The sequence below is a fragment of the Seriola aureovittata genome, chromosome 4, assembly GCF_021018895.1.
Source record: "Seriola aureovittata isolate HTS-2021-v1 ecotype China chromosome 4, ASM2101889v1, whole genome shotgun sequence".
Classification (NCBI taxonomy): domain Eukaryota; kingdom Metazoa; phylum Chordata; class Actinopteri; order Carangiformes; family Carangidae; genus Seriola; species Seriola aureovittata.
The window spans coordinates 5,069,822-5,082,885 of NC_079367.1; the positions used below are offsets into that span (position 1 = coordinate 5,069,822).

General features: G+C 44.4%; 1 protein-coding gene across 1 annotated transcript in view; it reads left to right on the plus strand.

The window, feature by feature from the left end:
* Nucleotides 1-1,966: 1,966 nt before the first annotated feature.
* The window catches only part of LOC130168127 (gap junction delta-2 protein), a 28,867-nt gene continuing 17,769 nt past the window's right edge, over nucleotides 1,967-13,064 (plus strand). Inside the window, exon 1 of the mRNA XM_056374721.1 lies at nucleotides 1,967-3,216. Coding sequence (XP_056230696.1) covers nucleotides 3,146-3,216 — 71 coding nt within the window. The 5' untranslated portion in view covers nucleotides 1,967-3,145. The remainder of the gene's footprint in view (nucleotides 3,217-13,064) is intronic.

The following is a 13,064-nucleotide window of genomic DNA, read 5'->3' on the forward strand; positions in this document are numbered from 1 at the left end:
GAGAAGTGGTGTAGCTGCTGACACGAACTGAAACTGCCACCCCAAGAGTTACGTCCCTTGCATGGCTAAAATGTAAGTATGGTATTTTTATAAGTCCATTTATAGGAATGATCAAGGATTATTCTATATTTTGGTTTTCTAAGTAGCAAGGAATGGGATTTATAGTCAATGACAGACATCGTACAAGGATATTCGGAGGTTAGAGAAATGTCCTAGTGTTTCCTTGATGCCAGACGATACAGACTGAAGCCTCGCTGTTTGTGTTTTCCTCTCCCCTCATTTAGACTTACTCTCTTCACGTGTGAGACATGGTGCTGCTAGATTGTCTTGGCATGGGGTAGGATGGATTGTGTGTGTGTGTGTGTGTGTGTGTGTGGGGGGGGTCATTACATCCTTCAGAATAGATTACTACTCTGGTGTGGGGAGCCGGGGAGTGACAGAGGAAGCCACTAAAACACTCAGCTGCGCTACATGGAGATGCTACTGTGTGTTTATGTGTGTGTGAGTAAATATTTGTATGTGATCAATACAAATATTACATACATACATGATATATTTTTGGTATATATTTGAAGTGTCAGGCTCACATATACACACACGCCTTTGTACACTGAGGTTTCTGCTGCTGCTAGCTAGCTGATTGTCACATCCCAGCATGCCGAACCATAGCCTCATTTACTCGCAATTATTTGATTAATTGATGTTAGTTTTTTAGCAGAAAATGTATTTTCAATTTGTGAATCCTTGTTCGTTGTTTTGGACGGGTTCAAATGTTTTTCGTCTGTCACTGTAGATTGTAAACTCCTCTTCAGGCTGTTTAAACACTTCACTTTCCACTTTTGAATTTTATACACTTAGATTAAATAGATGAGTGAAAAAATAATCAACAGATTAATCACTAATGAAATAATAACTTGTAATATTATAAACAGAGGTCTTGTATTATTACAGATTGTGTGTGTGTGTGTGTGTGTGTGTGAGAGAGAGCGAGCGAGTGTGTACATGGTTTTGTTGCTTCTTTGGGACCTTTTCCGGTACAAACACCGACCTTGTGTAGTGCTCCTCATGAGGCCCGAAGCCAGGTCCTGGTCAGGGTTAGGTATGACTTGGTTAAGGTTAGGGTTAAGGCTTGGGTTAGGCTGCCCAAAATGAATGGAAACCAATGTGATGTCCTAAAACAGATAGCTGTGCAAACTTGCATGTTTGTGTGTGCACTTTTTATTTCTATCTTTTTGAGGACCTTACGCAGTGAGGACATTTTGGCTGGACCTCACAACTTTATAGAGCCGTTTGAGGGTTAAGACTCAAACGGCTAGAATCAGGTTTATGTTAGGGTTAGCACATGTTGATGATGGTCAAGGTAAGGAGTTGGGGAATGCATTATGTCAAGGAGTGTGTCCTCACAGAGATAGAAATACAAGTATTTGTGTGTGTGTGCACACATGTGAGAGAGAGCGAGCGAGCGAGCGAGCATCCTCTGAGTAAATTACTCTAAATCCTGATGACTGTCGCTAATTCCATTTCCACCACACACACACACACACACACACACACACACACACACACACACACACACACACACACACACACACACACACACACACACTATGATTCCATCACATTCTCACTCTGTCACACACTTTCCCTGTGTCGGCTCAGTATCCTTGCATAGCCTCAGCATGGCACTGCCTCCCATGTCTCTGCATGTGTGTGTGTGTGTGTGTTTGTGTGTGTGTGTAAACAGCGGAGATCATCCTCGCAGTTACAGTAGGTAACAATGCACACAAGACATCAAGAGGCAAGATGATTAAAAACATGGCTGGAAGACAAAATCACAAACAATGTGCACTGTGAGAGAGAAATGGAAATGGTTTGCGTGGTGTGTTGTCGGTGGTGGAGCAGCGAGAGATGATGAGGGAGGGGGGATAAACACAGTGATGGGAGAGTGAGCGAGAGGGAGCGAGAGGGGGGAGGAGCAGAGAAATGATTCCTCTCTCTAATCCTGTAGACACACGCTCGGTCTTGCTGCCTACTGGCTCAGAGAGAGAGACGGAGGCAGGTGGAGGGTGCAAACACAGAGAGAGAGAGAGAGAAGGAAAAAACAAGATGAAGGGAAGAGAAGAAAGGAGAGCTGCCTCTCGTAAACCACGCTGAGAAAAACGCACAGAGACAGGGAGGCGGTGAGGACGAGGAGGAGACCAACGACTCTTGCATGGTTTTGAGCAGAGGGAAGGAGACAGGGGAGGAGGAGGCAGTGTGATGCTTCTCTCCGGTGCTGCCTGAAACAAACCAGGAGAGGAGAGGAGCAACAGAGAGGACGAGAAGGAATCCCTTGAAAAATAGAGAGGACAGATACAGAGGGAGAGAGGAAGAAATGCAGAGGACGGAGGACAAGCAGAGATCCCTGGTTACTCAGGCTCACATGAGTGTATGGACCTGAGCCCGGCCAGTGTTACTACAAGATGCTGTCAAAGACCCAGCGTGTGAGGGCTGAGTGTTACTGTGCGAGTGATGGATGTCTGCACAAACTACGGCTGCTCCTCGAAATTCAGTAGTAGATAGAGTCTCTGTGTGTGTGTTCGACCAGGTGTGTGTGTGTGTTAGTGTGAGAACATATGACCGACCAGCTGTTCAGGAGGTAAACAGGGTCAGGTGCACCTAGAGGAGGGAAACAAGGAGGAAAGTGGGAAGACACACTCACGTGAGCAGGTGCACGGACGGAGAATTACACACACACACACACACACACACACACACACACACACACACACACACACACACACAGACACACAAGAGTGTGTGTGTGTGTGTGCAGCTAGCACATAAAGGCTTCAGTCCAACCATCTCAGGTGCAGTTAAGGGCACAAGTGTGTGTGTGTTTTGGGGACAGCGACGAAAAAAGAAAAAAGGGAGCTCACGATGAAGCGTCACTGATTTTCTTCACGGTTCCTTCTTTTACACCGAACTAGCCGCCTGAAACCTGAAACCGCTCCCTACCTCATCTCAACTCAACAAGTGGACTTGTTGACTCAGAAAAAGAGACGTTCAAACCAACACCGGTGCTCCTGCTAACTGGGAAGCCCACCAGCAGTGGGGTCGGCCCTGATTTCCTGTGCCCAGTGGATGCCACCTAACTCCAACAACCATGGGGGAATGGACCATCCTAGAGCGCCTCCTGGAGGCCGCCGTGCAGCAGCACTCTACTATGATCGGAAGGTGAGTTCTTGTAAGAGTGAGGTGTGTGTCTGTGGTTGTTAGACTGAAGCTTGCACAGGCGTTTGAATTGTAACCGGCATGTAAGAACAAGTTGTTCTCGCCTGGTTCTATCATGTGTGCATGTATCTTCATGTATGTCCCTGCAAACATACAGTATTAAAAATAAGAGAGTACCAACGCATGTGCAGCATGCATGCAGAATATGAATCCTTCCCCTGCTTCCAGTCACTTCATTCCTGGTCCAAAGTGGCTGATGGCAGGGCGAGGGGGGCTTTAGCTTCTTTAATCCCTCTGAGTGACATGATGGGAGGGTTAGGCAACCAGGGGGGACGCTGTAAGCCCACGCAGAAGCTTTGGACATCAGAGGATCCAGAGCGGTGTGAGGATATCTCGCCTTAAAAATCCACGATGTCTCCATTAACAGTTTCCTGCTGTGCCTCTCTGTGCTCATGTCTTCATTCTGCTTCAGAAGCCATCACGTTACACGTGTGCCTCATTTGAGCTTTCCCACAATTTCCTCTTCCCCTCCTTCCTCTCTTATCCTTCTCTTTCCGTCAAGTGTGAAGTCATTTCACAATCTCAAAAACTAGTCACCAGTGCAAGGTCACGGCAGTTATGATTTATGCATTCTCCTGCATGCTGAGAGGTCTTGTATTTTAGTTTGAATAACTCATCCTCATCGGCTGCAGAAGGAGCAATTATTCATGAGCGTTTTCGCCACAGACGCACATCAGCTCTGGAGATGCTATAAGACATGATTTTACATCTAGGAAAGAACATATCTTGGGTCTGGGGTTTTCTTGGGACATGACTGAAGACCACAGATTCCGCATGGGTTCATTAGAGACTATCTGAATTAGAAGTTTAAACCAATCCCCTAAAGCTACTGACTCACTCGCGCAAGTAGTACTCTTGAATTATTGAGTGAATAAATGTCAGGCAGTTTATGAAATAAATGATCTGTAGAGACGTTCTCTCTTTTGGCAAAGGATGAGTCTTCTTCTTCTGCTGACAAAGCTCTGAGCGTGAATTTGTGTCGTGCCGAGAAATTGAAATGATTTCGAGCCTTGCTCTCAGAGCAGTCCGTCAGTTGAATGGTTAGTTAGAGCTGTTTGCTTTGGTTTTATGATGAATGGTCGGTCAGTGTTTGCTTCCCCTCATTCATGAGACACTGGAAGTGCAGTGTCTCTCATCGACTGGACTAGTCATACTGGCTTCAGGGTCTCAGCGACAGCAAGAAAGAAAAGACATGGAAAGAAAAATAAAATCAACAAAGCCATCAAGGAAAACGCAAAACAGTTTGGTTGCAGTAGTAGAGAGGAGAGGAGCAGTATCAACAGAGTGAGAGATGTGACAGACAGGAAGCAGATGAAGGAGAAAGAGTAATAAAGACTGTGAAGACGAAGGCAGCGAGGAGCGGTTATTCACAGACAGGCGAGCAGACACATGGCCTCAGTCTGCAGGGTGTTGGTAGGAAGCCAAGAGGACTGTCTCGTCACGAGATGGTGCTGCATGTCATGACCTAAGCAGCGCAACCAGGACACCCGGCGGCAAAAAGCCTCAGATCTTCTTCGTGCAGATTATATCCGTTGTCCAGACAGTTGAAATGTTCAGATGACGGCAGGAACCGGCCAAAAACTTTTTTCAGGGTATCAGAATTTACACGCAGGATGTCCAGCGGCCTGCACAGTTTCACTTGCATTTGTTTAGTCTCGATATATTTGGCTTCCTTTATCCAGAATCACTCACAGCAATATTTTAGATTCTGTAAAGTACACACTCTTAGTTTCAGTCAACCAAAGAATTATAGCTTTTGAAATGTTTCCAAAGTGAGTTGTAGAACTGTGCATAATATATTTCTGAGAAAAGTTGAGTTGTGCATTTTTTTTTGTAACAGTATAAAATAAGTTTTTATGTGTACAGGAAGTTCAGAGATCAGGGTTATATCAACAGGTGGATAATCACTGCCTTGAACTCTGTAGGATCTGGTGAGCGTAGTATTTTAGACACTTCTCTTGATGACCAAATACCTGCATGGAAAATAAAAATAAGCCTCAGCTACTGTATTTCCTCCGATAGCGACTGGGGCCTCTGATTGATGAGTATAATTCGTCATATTTTGGTTAAAAACCTTGTTTTGATCCGCTTCCGTTTGCCCTGTTAAAGTCATTTCATTACTCTGGCAATAAAAACTCAACACTTTCCTGTAAACATTTCAGATTAAAAAGCTTTCCAGCATTTCAGAGGACAGAAACTCTCCATTTCTTACCAGGGCTTTTATAGTGAAACATTTGCAGGGACGCCATATGCAACAACAGCCGGACGGGATTAAAGGACGACAAAGCAAAGTGGATCAGAATGAATGAACCAAATACATCAGATGAGTAATCGAGAACAACAAAGTGTTGAAAATAAATTAAAGCCATAGAAATGGACACAATTCTTAAGTGGCATGCACATTAAACCAGGCGTTCATCCACCCAGCTTTTCATTAATGAATCCCGTTTTTTTCTTTTTGTGGTAAGTGCTAATTAGCATTTGTTAGCATGCTACCAAGATTAACTACAACATGGTAAACATTGCTAAACATCAGCACTTTAGCATTGTTATGTTAGCATGCTAACATTTAGCTTAAAGCGCTCAAGTGCAGCTTCACGGAGCTACTAGCATGACTGCTAGGCTTGGTGTCTTATCAAATGTCCATGCACAGTAATCATATATGGCACTGAAGTGCGCTGAACAATGATGGAAGAAATTTCATTATCATGAAGTTTAATTTCACCCAACATGAACTTGTACAGCAAAAGTGTTGGTGGTTAGGTTGTAAGAGGGACTCTTTTGGCCTTGACTCTCATTTCCACAGCCGCAGACTGAATGGATTTGCAGATTGATTGACTGTCCAATTGACCGATTGGTTCAATATAGGCTGTCCTTTCTTTGGGAGAGTCTTAATAAATTGACCAAGAGAGTTAATTTTGTGGTTTCCATGGCACTACATACGTAAGTTTGCATGTGTCTGTTTATTGGAAATCTTAAGGGCTGTTTTTGCTCGTTTCATTCACTAATAGAACATTTTACCATCTTTGTCCAATGAGAAAATATGATTAAACAACAGCAGGACATTATTCATGGTATTTATTTACCTCTTAAATTTTGTAAACCGGAAGCGCTCCTAATAACTTGAAACTGAAAAGCGCCAGTCAGTCATTTATAGCTTTAGTTTCTGTGCAACAGTCTGTACGTTCCCACAGTAATGTGCCTTCCCTACATCTGGCTTTTCTACAGCTCAAAACCATCTAATCTGGGCCATCACTGCTGACATGAATTTTTATAAATGCACGCTAATACTCCCTCAATCCTAAAACCTATTGGTCCCATCCGCTGTGAGTTCGCTCGTCTCATTGGTCGGCGCAGGTGCCGTCCTGCGAGAGAAAGCGTTGGACAGGACAGGTTGGCTGTCCCTGAGGCGATGCCAACGTGTGCTCTCATGAGACCGCCATGACAACAGCCTGCAGGCCTGAGTCGGTTTGTCATACATGAGTCACACACACATTAGGGGGAATATAACACTTGTTGTTTATGTAAGATTACAGACGGCTCTAGAGATTCCCTTCTACGGTCAGGGTGTGTGTGTGTGTGTGTGTGTGTGTGTGTGTGTGTGTGTGTGTGTGTGTGTGTGTGCGCGCGCGCGCATAAATACTCAGACTGTGTGTAAGACATGAACTTTGTTGTACTTTCTGGGCATATCACGTGCTTGGATGGGTTTCAGTCCTCTCTACGAGTGTGTGTGTGTGTGTGTGTGTGCGTCTGTGTGTATTCACCTCCTACCTGTGATTTATTCCTGCCATTACGGGCAGTGGGCCAGGTGTAAATTGATTTCCCCGGGACCAACTGATGGACTGTGGGGTCGCTGTGCCTGTTGGTACACACAGCCTCTGAGGATAAACCCTGATGAAACACTCTCTACCTAACTACTGTCAACACATCACTCATGCTGTCTCTGTGGGCCCACTCCCATTGGCTGCAGTCCTACTTCTGAGCTGCCATTGGTCGGAGCGGGACTGCTAAACATGCAAATCCATCCTCCTTTACCCCTGATATTGATCTCCAATAATGGAATAGGAAGCGGAGCTTGATAGAAGACAGGGCACTTAATGAAACGGTCTTTAGACCTGTCCATTTGCAGCACACATAGTCTCACGGGTCGCAGCGACTGGAATGTTAAGTGAGTGATTAAAGCTGTAAGTACCTCATTGACTTTTTTGCCCGTTAAAATAAACCTTGATAGTAATTAGGAGAGCAAATATTTATTCTTGCAGTGTCTTTCTCAATGAGAATACCGGAGGTTAAACACCTCGAGGACAATAAGTTACAGTGTCTCTTGACAAGCAGAAATCAAAGAGTCAGTCCTCGTCTTTTCAGCTTCTTTTCTTCTAAAAGTAAAACATTTAAATCCTTTTAACAGAAAAGTGTAAATCCCACATTTTGGTTGTTTGTTTATCAGTCACACAGTCTCCTCAAAAACAGTCAAAGGTTTCTCGCTTGCTTTTTGTCTTTTTGATACTCGTTAGGACGTTTGGGACACTGCTGATTTTTTGGGCTGCTTAATATATAATTCTCTCTCTGCAGTAAAGACGTCGGGAGTCTTTTTCACTTGTGGAGAATTTATTTCCTCTGTACCAGAAAAACAGACTTGGAGAAACTCATTAGCCGAGCAACTCTGTAAAAGTATTCTTGCCACTTGGAAAGAATATCTGAGGTTGTGAATGTGTAAATGTTTAGTCTTGAATATAATACAACCGTCCTTCTTTCAAATGGAATTTCCAGAAAAATATATTGTCTAAGATCTGATGACATTATGTCCACACCACTACGATTTCATTTTAAAGACTCGCACACCTGAAAAACGTGTACACACCTGAGCAATCACGAACACTGGGCAGGCGCGACCCGGTGTAAACAGGAAGCAGATCGTCTGCTCTGCAGCTGATTAGTTGCAAAAAAAAAAATACTAGCAATGAGGAAAAGCAAAGACAGCTGCAGTGTTACAGTGCAGGATGTAACTCCTCAACATCTGCTAGCAAAAACAACAAGGTCAGTAACGCTTATAACTCGTTATCCATGTTGCCTAAGCCACCTGTCACCTGTAATCGAGGCTGATGAGACCCAATCAGGGAGCGACCGCGGGTGTCTGCACCATCGTTTCCAAAGGTCTCCGTTTCCCTCGATTGCGCACATGAAAAGTGACGGCTGATAAGTCATTTTCAAACTGTGCCTGTTTTTGCACCTATTCACATCTGTGCAAAAAGTGCAGTATTGTTGGATTGACTCTTTTTTAGGCCGGACGCAGCCCTCTCCAATATCCGCCAGCAGGAAGCTGGTTTCAGACGCTCTTACACGGTCCGACAAAAACTCTGAAGCACGCTGAGGCCTTCGAGCTTGGTAGCTTAAATGCAATCCTTGCGGTAGCAGTTGAAGTGGAGCAGTTGGTAGAAGAGAAGGTTTAAGCTTGGCTTGTGTCTCAGCACGTCTCTGCACGTGTACACTTTACAGGAGGCGATCGGGAGCGAGTCTGGGTGTGTTCTTACCAAAGCCCAACTATTCCTTCTTAACGGCGGCCAGCTCGCTTAGCATGACTCCTCAGCATGGTTCCCCCGAGTCAAATGAGTGTTGTCACTCAGGAGCTCGGCTCATCTGTCTAGGCGTGTGTGTGTGTGTGTGTGTGTGTGTGTGTGCCATTCACTCTTTCAGTGCGGTGCAACACACACACAAAGCTAAAACCAATATTTATTAGTGAGTGCTTGTTTACACGTGACTCAGTGTGCCTGTGTTTGTTGACAGGTTACAGCTCTGTCGTCACATGACCTTTAGATCATCGTGATTTTATTTAGCAAATCCCTGTGGTGCGTTCACAACCCCCCGTGGAGGTGATAGATGATTTTGTGCAGCGTGAGGCTTATCTAGCGAATGTGCGCTATATTGCATGGAAGAGAGGAGAAAATAAGAAAGAGAGATAGATAGCTTCTCGCTTGAGGCAGATTCCCCAGAGAGATACTTAAAAAGCGACACTTACAGAAGGCCAAGAAAGGCCCCCGACGTCTATTCACTCCGTATCCCACCCTGTCTCTGCTTTCACACTTCTACATCCATATGTAATGACCCCCGGGATGCTGTCGGCTGTAATGTCAGCACCTTCGCCGCGCTGCCATAAGAAGCTGGTTATTAAAACGCTGTCACATGTTCCATAGGGACATTATGAATCACCAGTGGGAGGTGGATGCATAATCTCTAACTTTTTAGAACAAAATCCACCTGCTGATAAAGCCGAACGCCATCTGGCAAAAATAATCAAAAGAAGCAAAAGATAGGTTTATGTGTGTGCATTAACGTTCATGTCAGTACAGATAGTGGGACTGATCTGCTCCAGCTGTGCTACTACAGATACAAATGAACCCGGATGCAGGAGAAGAGCCGCTCTGTAGCTGCTTGCAGCCTTTCATGACTGGAGCACTACAACCAGGCTCCGCGGGGACTGCTGGAGAAGCGGAGTCGTAGCTGGGGGAGAAAGAGAGAGCAATTGCACATAATTATATGGCTTGTGGTCTCATTTCTTTCTCCTTACACACCACACCCACTTCCAGCCATCCTCTCCGCGACTCAGCTTCTTATTCTGCGTCTCTTCATCCTCTCACTCCACACACGCTGAGGTCAGGGTTGATGTGGCGTTCACATGCTGATGGAGTAATCCATCTCCTATTGCAAGCGTGTGCGCGCGTGTGTGTGTGTGTGTGTGTGTGTGTGTGTGTGTGTGTGTGTGTGTTGTGTGTGTGTGTGTGTGTGTGTGTGTGTGTGCTCATCAGATGTTATATTAGAAGATGAACCTCAATCCTCATCCTTAATCTTACTCCAATTTGAACATCTACATAATGGTGTACATTGATGGAAATGCCAGTGCCTAACCAGAACACAATAACATGGATGGTCATAGAGAAGAGAGAGAGAGAGGGGGAGAGAGAGAGAGGGATGAATGGATTAGAGCAGGCGAAGGGGTCAGAGTTCAGACAGATTTCACCTTGCAGGGCCTCGGGGGGGAAGCTGTCTCTGGCAGGGTGACTCAGCAAGGCTTATGGGTTTAGCGTTAGCACCTCGCTGGAGGACAGAGCAGGTCAGTGTTAGGATGATACTGGGGGGCTAGTTTAACCCGGACATTACCTCACACACACAAACACAGGAGAGCAACCCTGCAAATAAAAAAAATAAAAAAACACCTCATCTTCATTTATAAAGGATGTTTTCATTTTAAAACATCAATGTAGAGGTGGTACATTGCACTGGGATACCCTGGAATTATTGCTGTAAAACATGAAATTATGGTTTATGGCTTTATTTCACTCCAGTGGTACTATTACTATTATTATTAATGTTTATTTGTACACAGCTTCTTAAACTGATTAATTTGTTTTTCCATTCTTCCAGGCAGTCATCAGTCTCGTTGTGAATCTGTCTGCGATCGCTCAGTCGCTTCACTGTTTTCGTATAAGTCAGTTATTAGTAAAGTGGAAATGCAGTTGAACGCAGGATCCAGTTTCAAAACTCTTCCCTGCTGGTGCTTTCAGGGACCTGTTGTCAGATCTGACATTCAAGGACTGAAAAAAAAAAAAAAATCACCTGCTGAGATCTACACCGTGTTGTCAGAAAATCAATACTAGAACACGGCAACATGAAGAGCAGTCCCTGCTCTCATCTGCATGACCACACGACGGTAACGGTGATGTGATGAATTATTTATCTCAGGCGAGTTTTACATCCTCTGCAAGATCTCGCTGTAAATCATGTAGGTGGGAAAACCAGTCGGAGTGAGTATGCTGGCTGTTGCATTTTATTTTAATGAAGTATTAGTTATAAAAAAATATTGGATTCCAGCTTCATGAGGAAGTTTCCAGTTCTTATGAAGCCTATTAAAGCAGGTGACGTAATATCAAGTAATGTAACCATGAATTTGTAATGGGTTAGTTTTCTCCAGTCACTTTGAGCTGGGGGTGATGCAGTTTGTGTCTTTGAATAGATGTTTAATTAACAACAACATGGCACTGACAGCAACATACCCAGCTTCACTCACACTACTACAGTTTAGTTTTAAAACACATCTCTTTTTGCAACGTTTTTGCCTGGCGTCCACACTAAACCAGAGCCCGTAAATCAGAGACTTTTGAAAACGCCGCTGGACCTGTTTTTAGTTTGAAAACTCCCAGGTTGCATTGCTGTCTGGACGGGCAGAAGCCCACAGTCGCTCTTCTCATTAGTAGTGTTTTCTGCAACTCACCAACTGCAGAGTAGACAATCTACTTCCTGTTCACACTGACACACACATACCGAGTGTATGTGAATGGTCCTGTGATATGTGTTTTCAGGTGTGATAGTGTGGATGGAGATCGTTGTATAAATGTGGGGACATGAATAAGTAACCTGAAAGGTACACATGAGCAATAATAGTTATAAATGTATAAGTGATAACTCAGAGTATTAATAATACACAGGATACCTACTATAAACTGAATGTAAATACACTGAATGGCTGTTGCAGAAGAAAAGTCGGCTGTTAGTATCAAGAATGGGCTCAGATTTCATTTAAATGATTTTTTAATTTTTGCATCATAAAACTACATTAATTATTAGGGATAAAGATAAAAGATAACCAACTTTGATCTTTGTTTGGTACAAAGCAGCTCTGCATCTTTTGAAGTTTTCCTAGTTCAGCCTGTGGCTGCGAGATCATTGTCTGATTTACACAATCTGCTTTTATTACACATGACTAACAGCATTCCTATGTGGGAATCATCTCCGTGCATCTCTCTCTCACTCTCTTTCACTCTACCTCCAAGCTTTATCTCACTCCCTCTCACTCTTGAAGGGACAATCTTCTGCCATTGATTTATTCTCCTCGTCCCCGCCCACCTCTACGCCCATCACTGGCTGCATCGCCACACTTTACTGACGTCTCTAATGAACAAGGTGAGAGTGTAAGAGTCACTTAGACGAAAGTGCACTCATCGCTTTGAGCATGCTTGAGTGTGTGTGTGTGTGTGTGTGTGTAACGACTGTTCCTCAGAGGCAGTATCAGCTCCTGCACTTTGTGATTGACTCGACATGAATAAAAAATCAGGAGTGCACACCAGTCAAACACCTTGCACATCGCTGAAACACACACCATCTCCGCCAGGACCGACATACTGTAAAAAAGACATCTGATTCACTGCCCCCTCACACGTGTGCACACTCACACACACTCACACACACTCACAACCAGATGGTCATCCAAATATACAAACATGTGCGTAAGCGAACTTGCAGCGTGGTTGCTATATTTACTCGTTACTCAGGGGCAAGAAACATTCACGTAGACACACACACACACACACACACACACACACACACACACACACACACACACACACACACACACACACACACACACACACACGTACCGCCAAAACTGTCACAGTCCCCGAGTTTGCAGCTGATTATATGAGCAAACAGACAGAATGTGGCAATTCATTCACACCTCACAACACACACACACACACACACACACACACACACACACACACACACACACACACACACGATCCCATTCGCAGATTCTTCAATTAAGCAGTGAAGTCAAGCTGCAAGGAGTGCGTTTGACTCTCGGCAATATGTTACATTCACACCGCTCTCATGGCCAATTATTAAAAAAACGACTTGGTAGACGGTGCTGTGATGTGAAACAGATAAATTTAGCCTTCACAACCTGTAGAATGACAGCAGCAGGACTCGGCTGCTATTTACTGGAGGAGGCTGTATCTCCC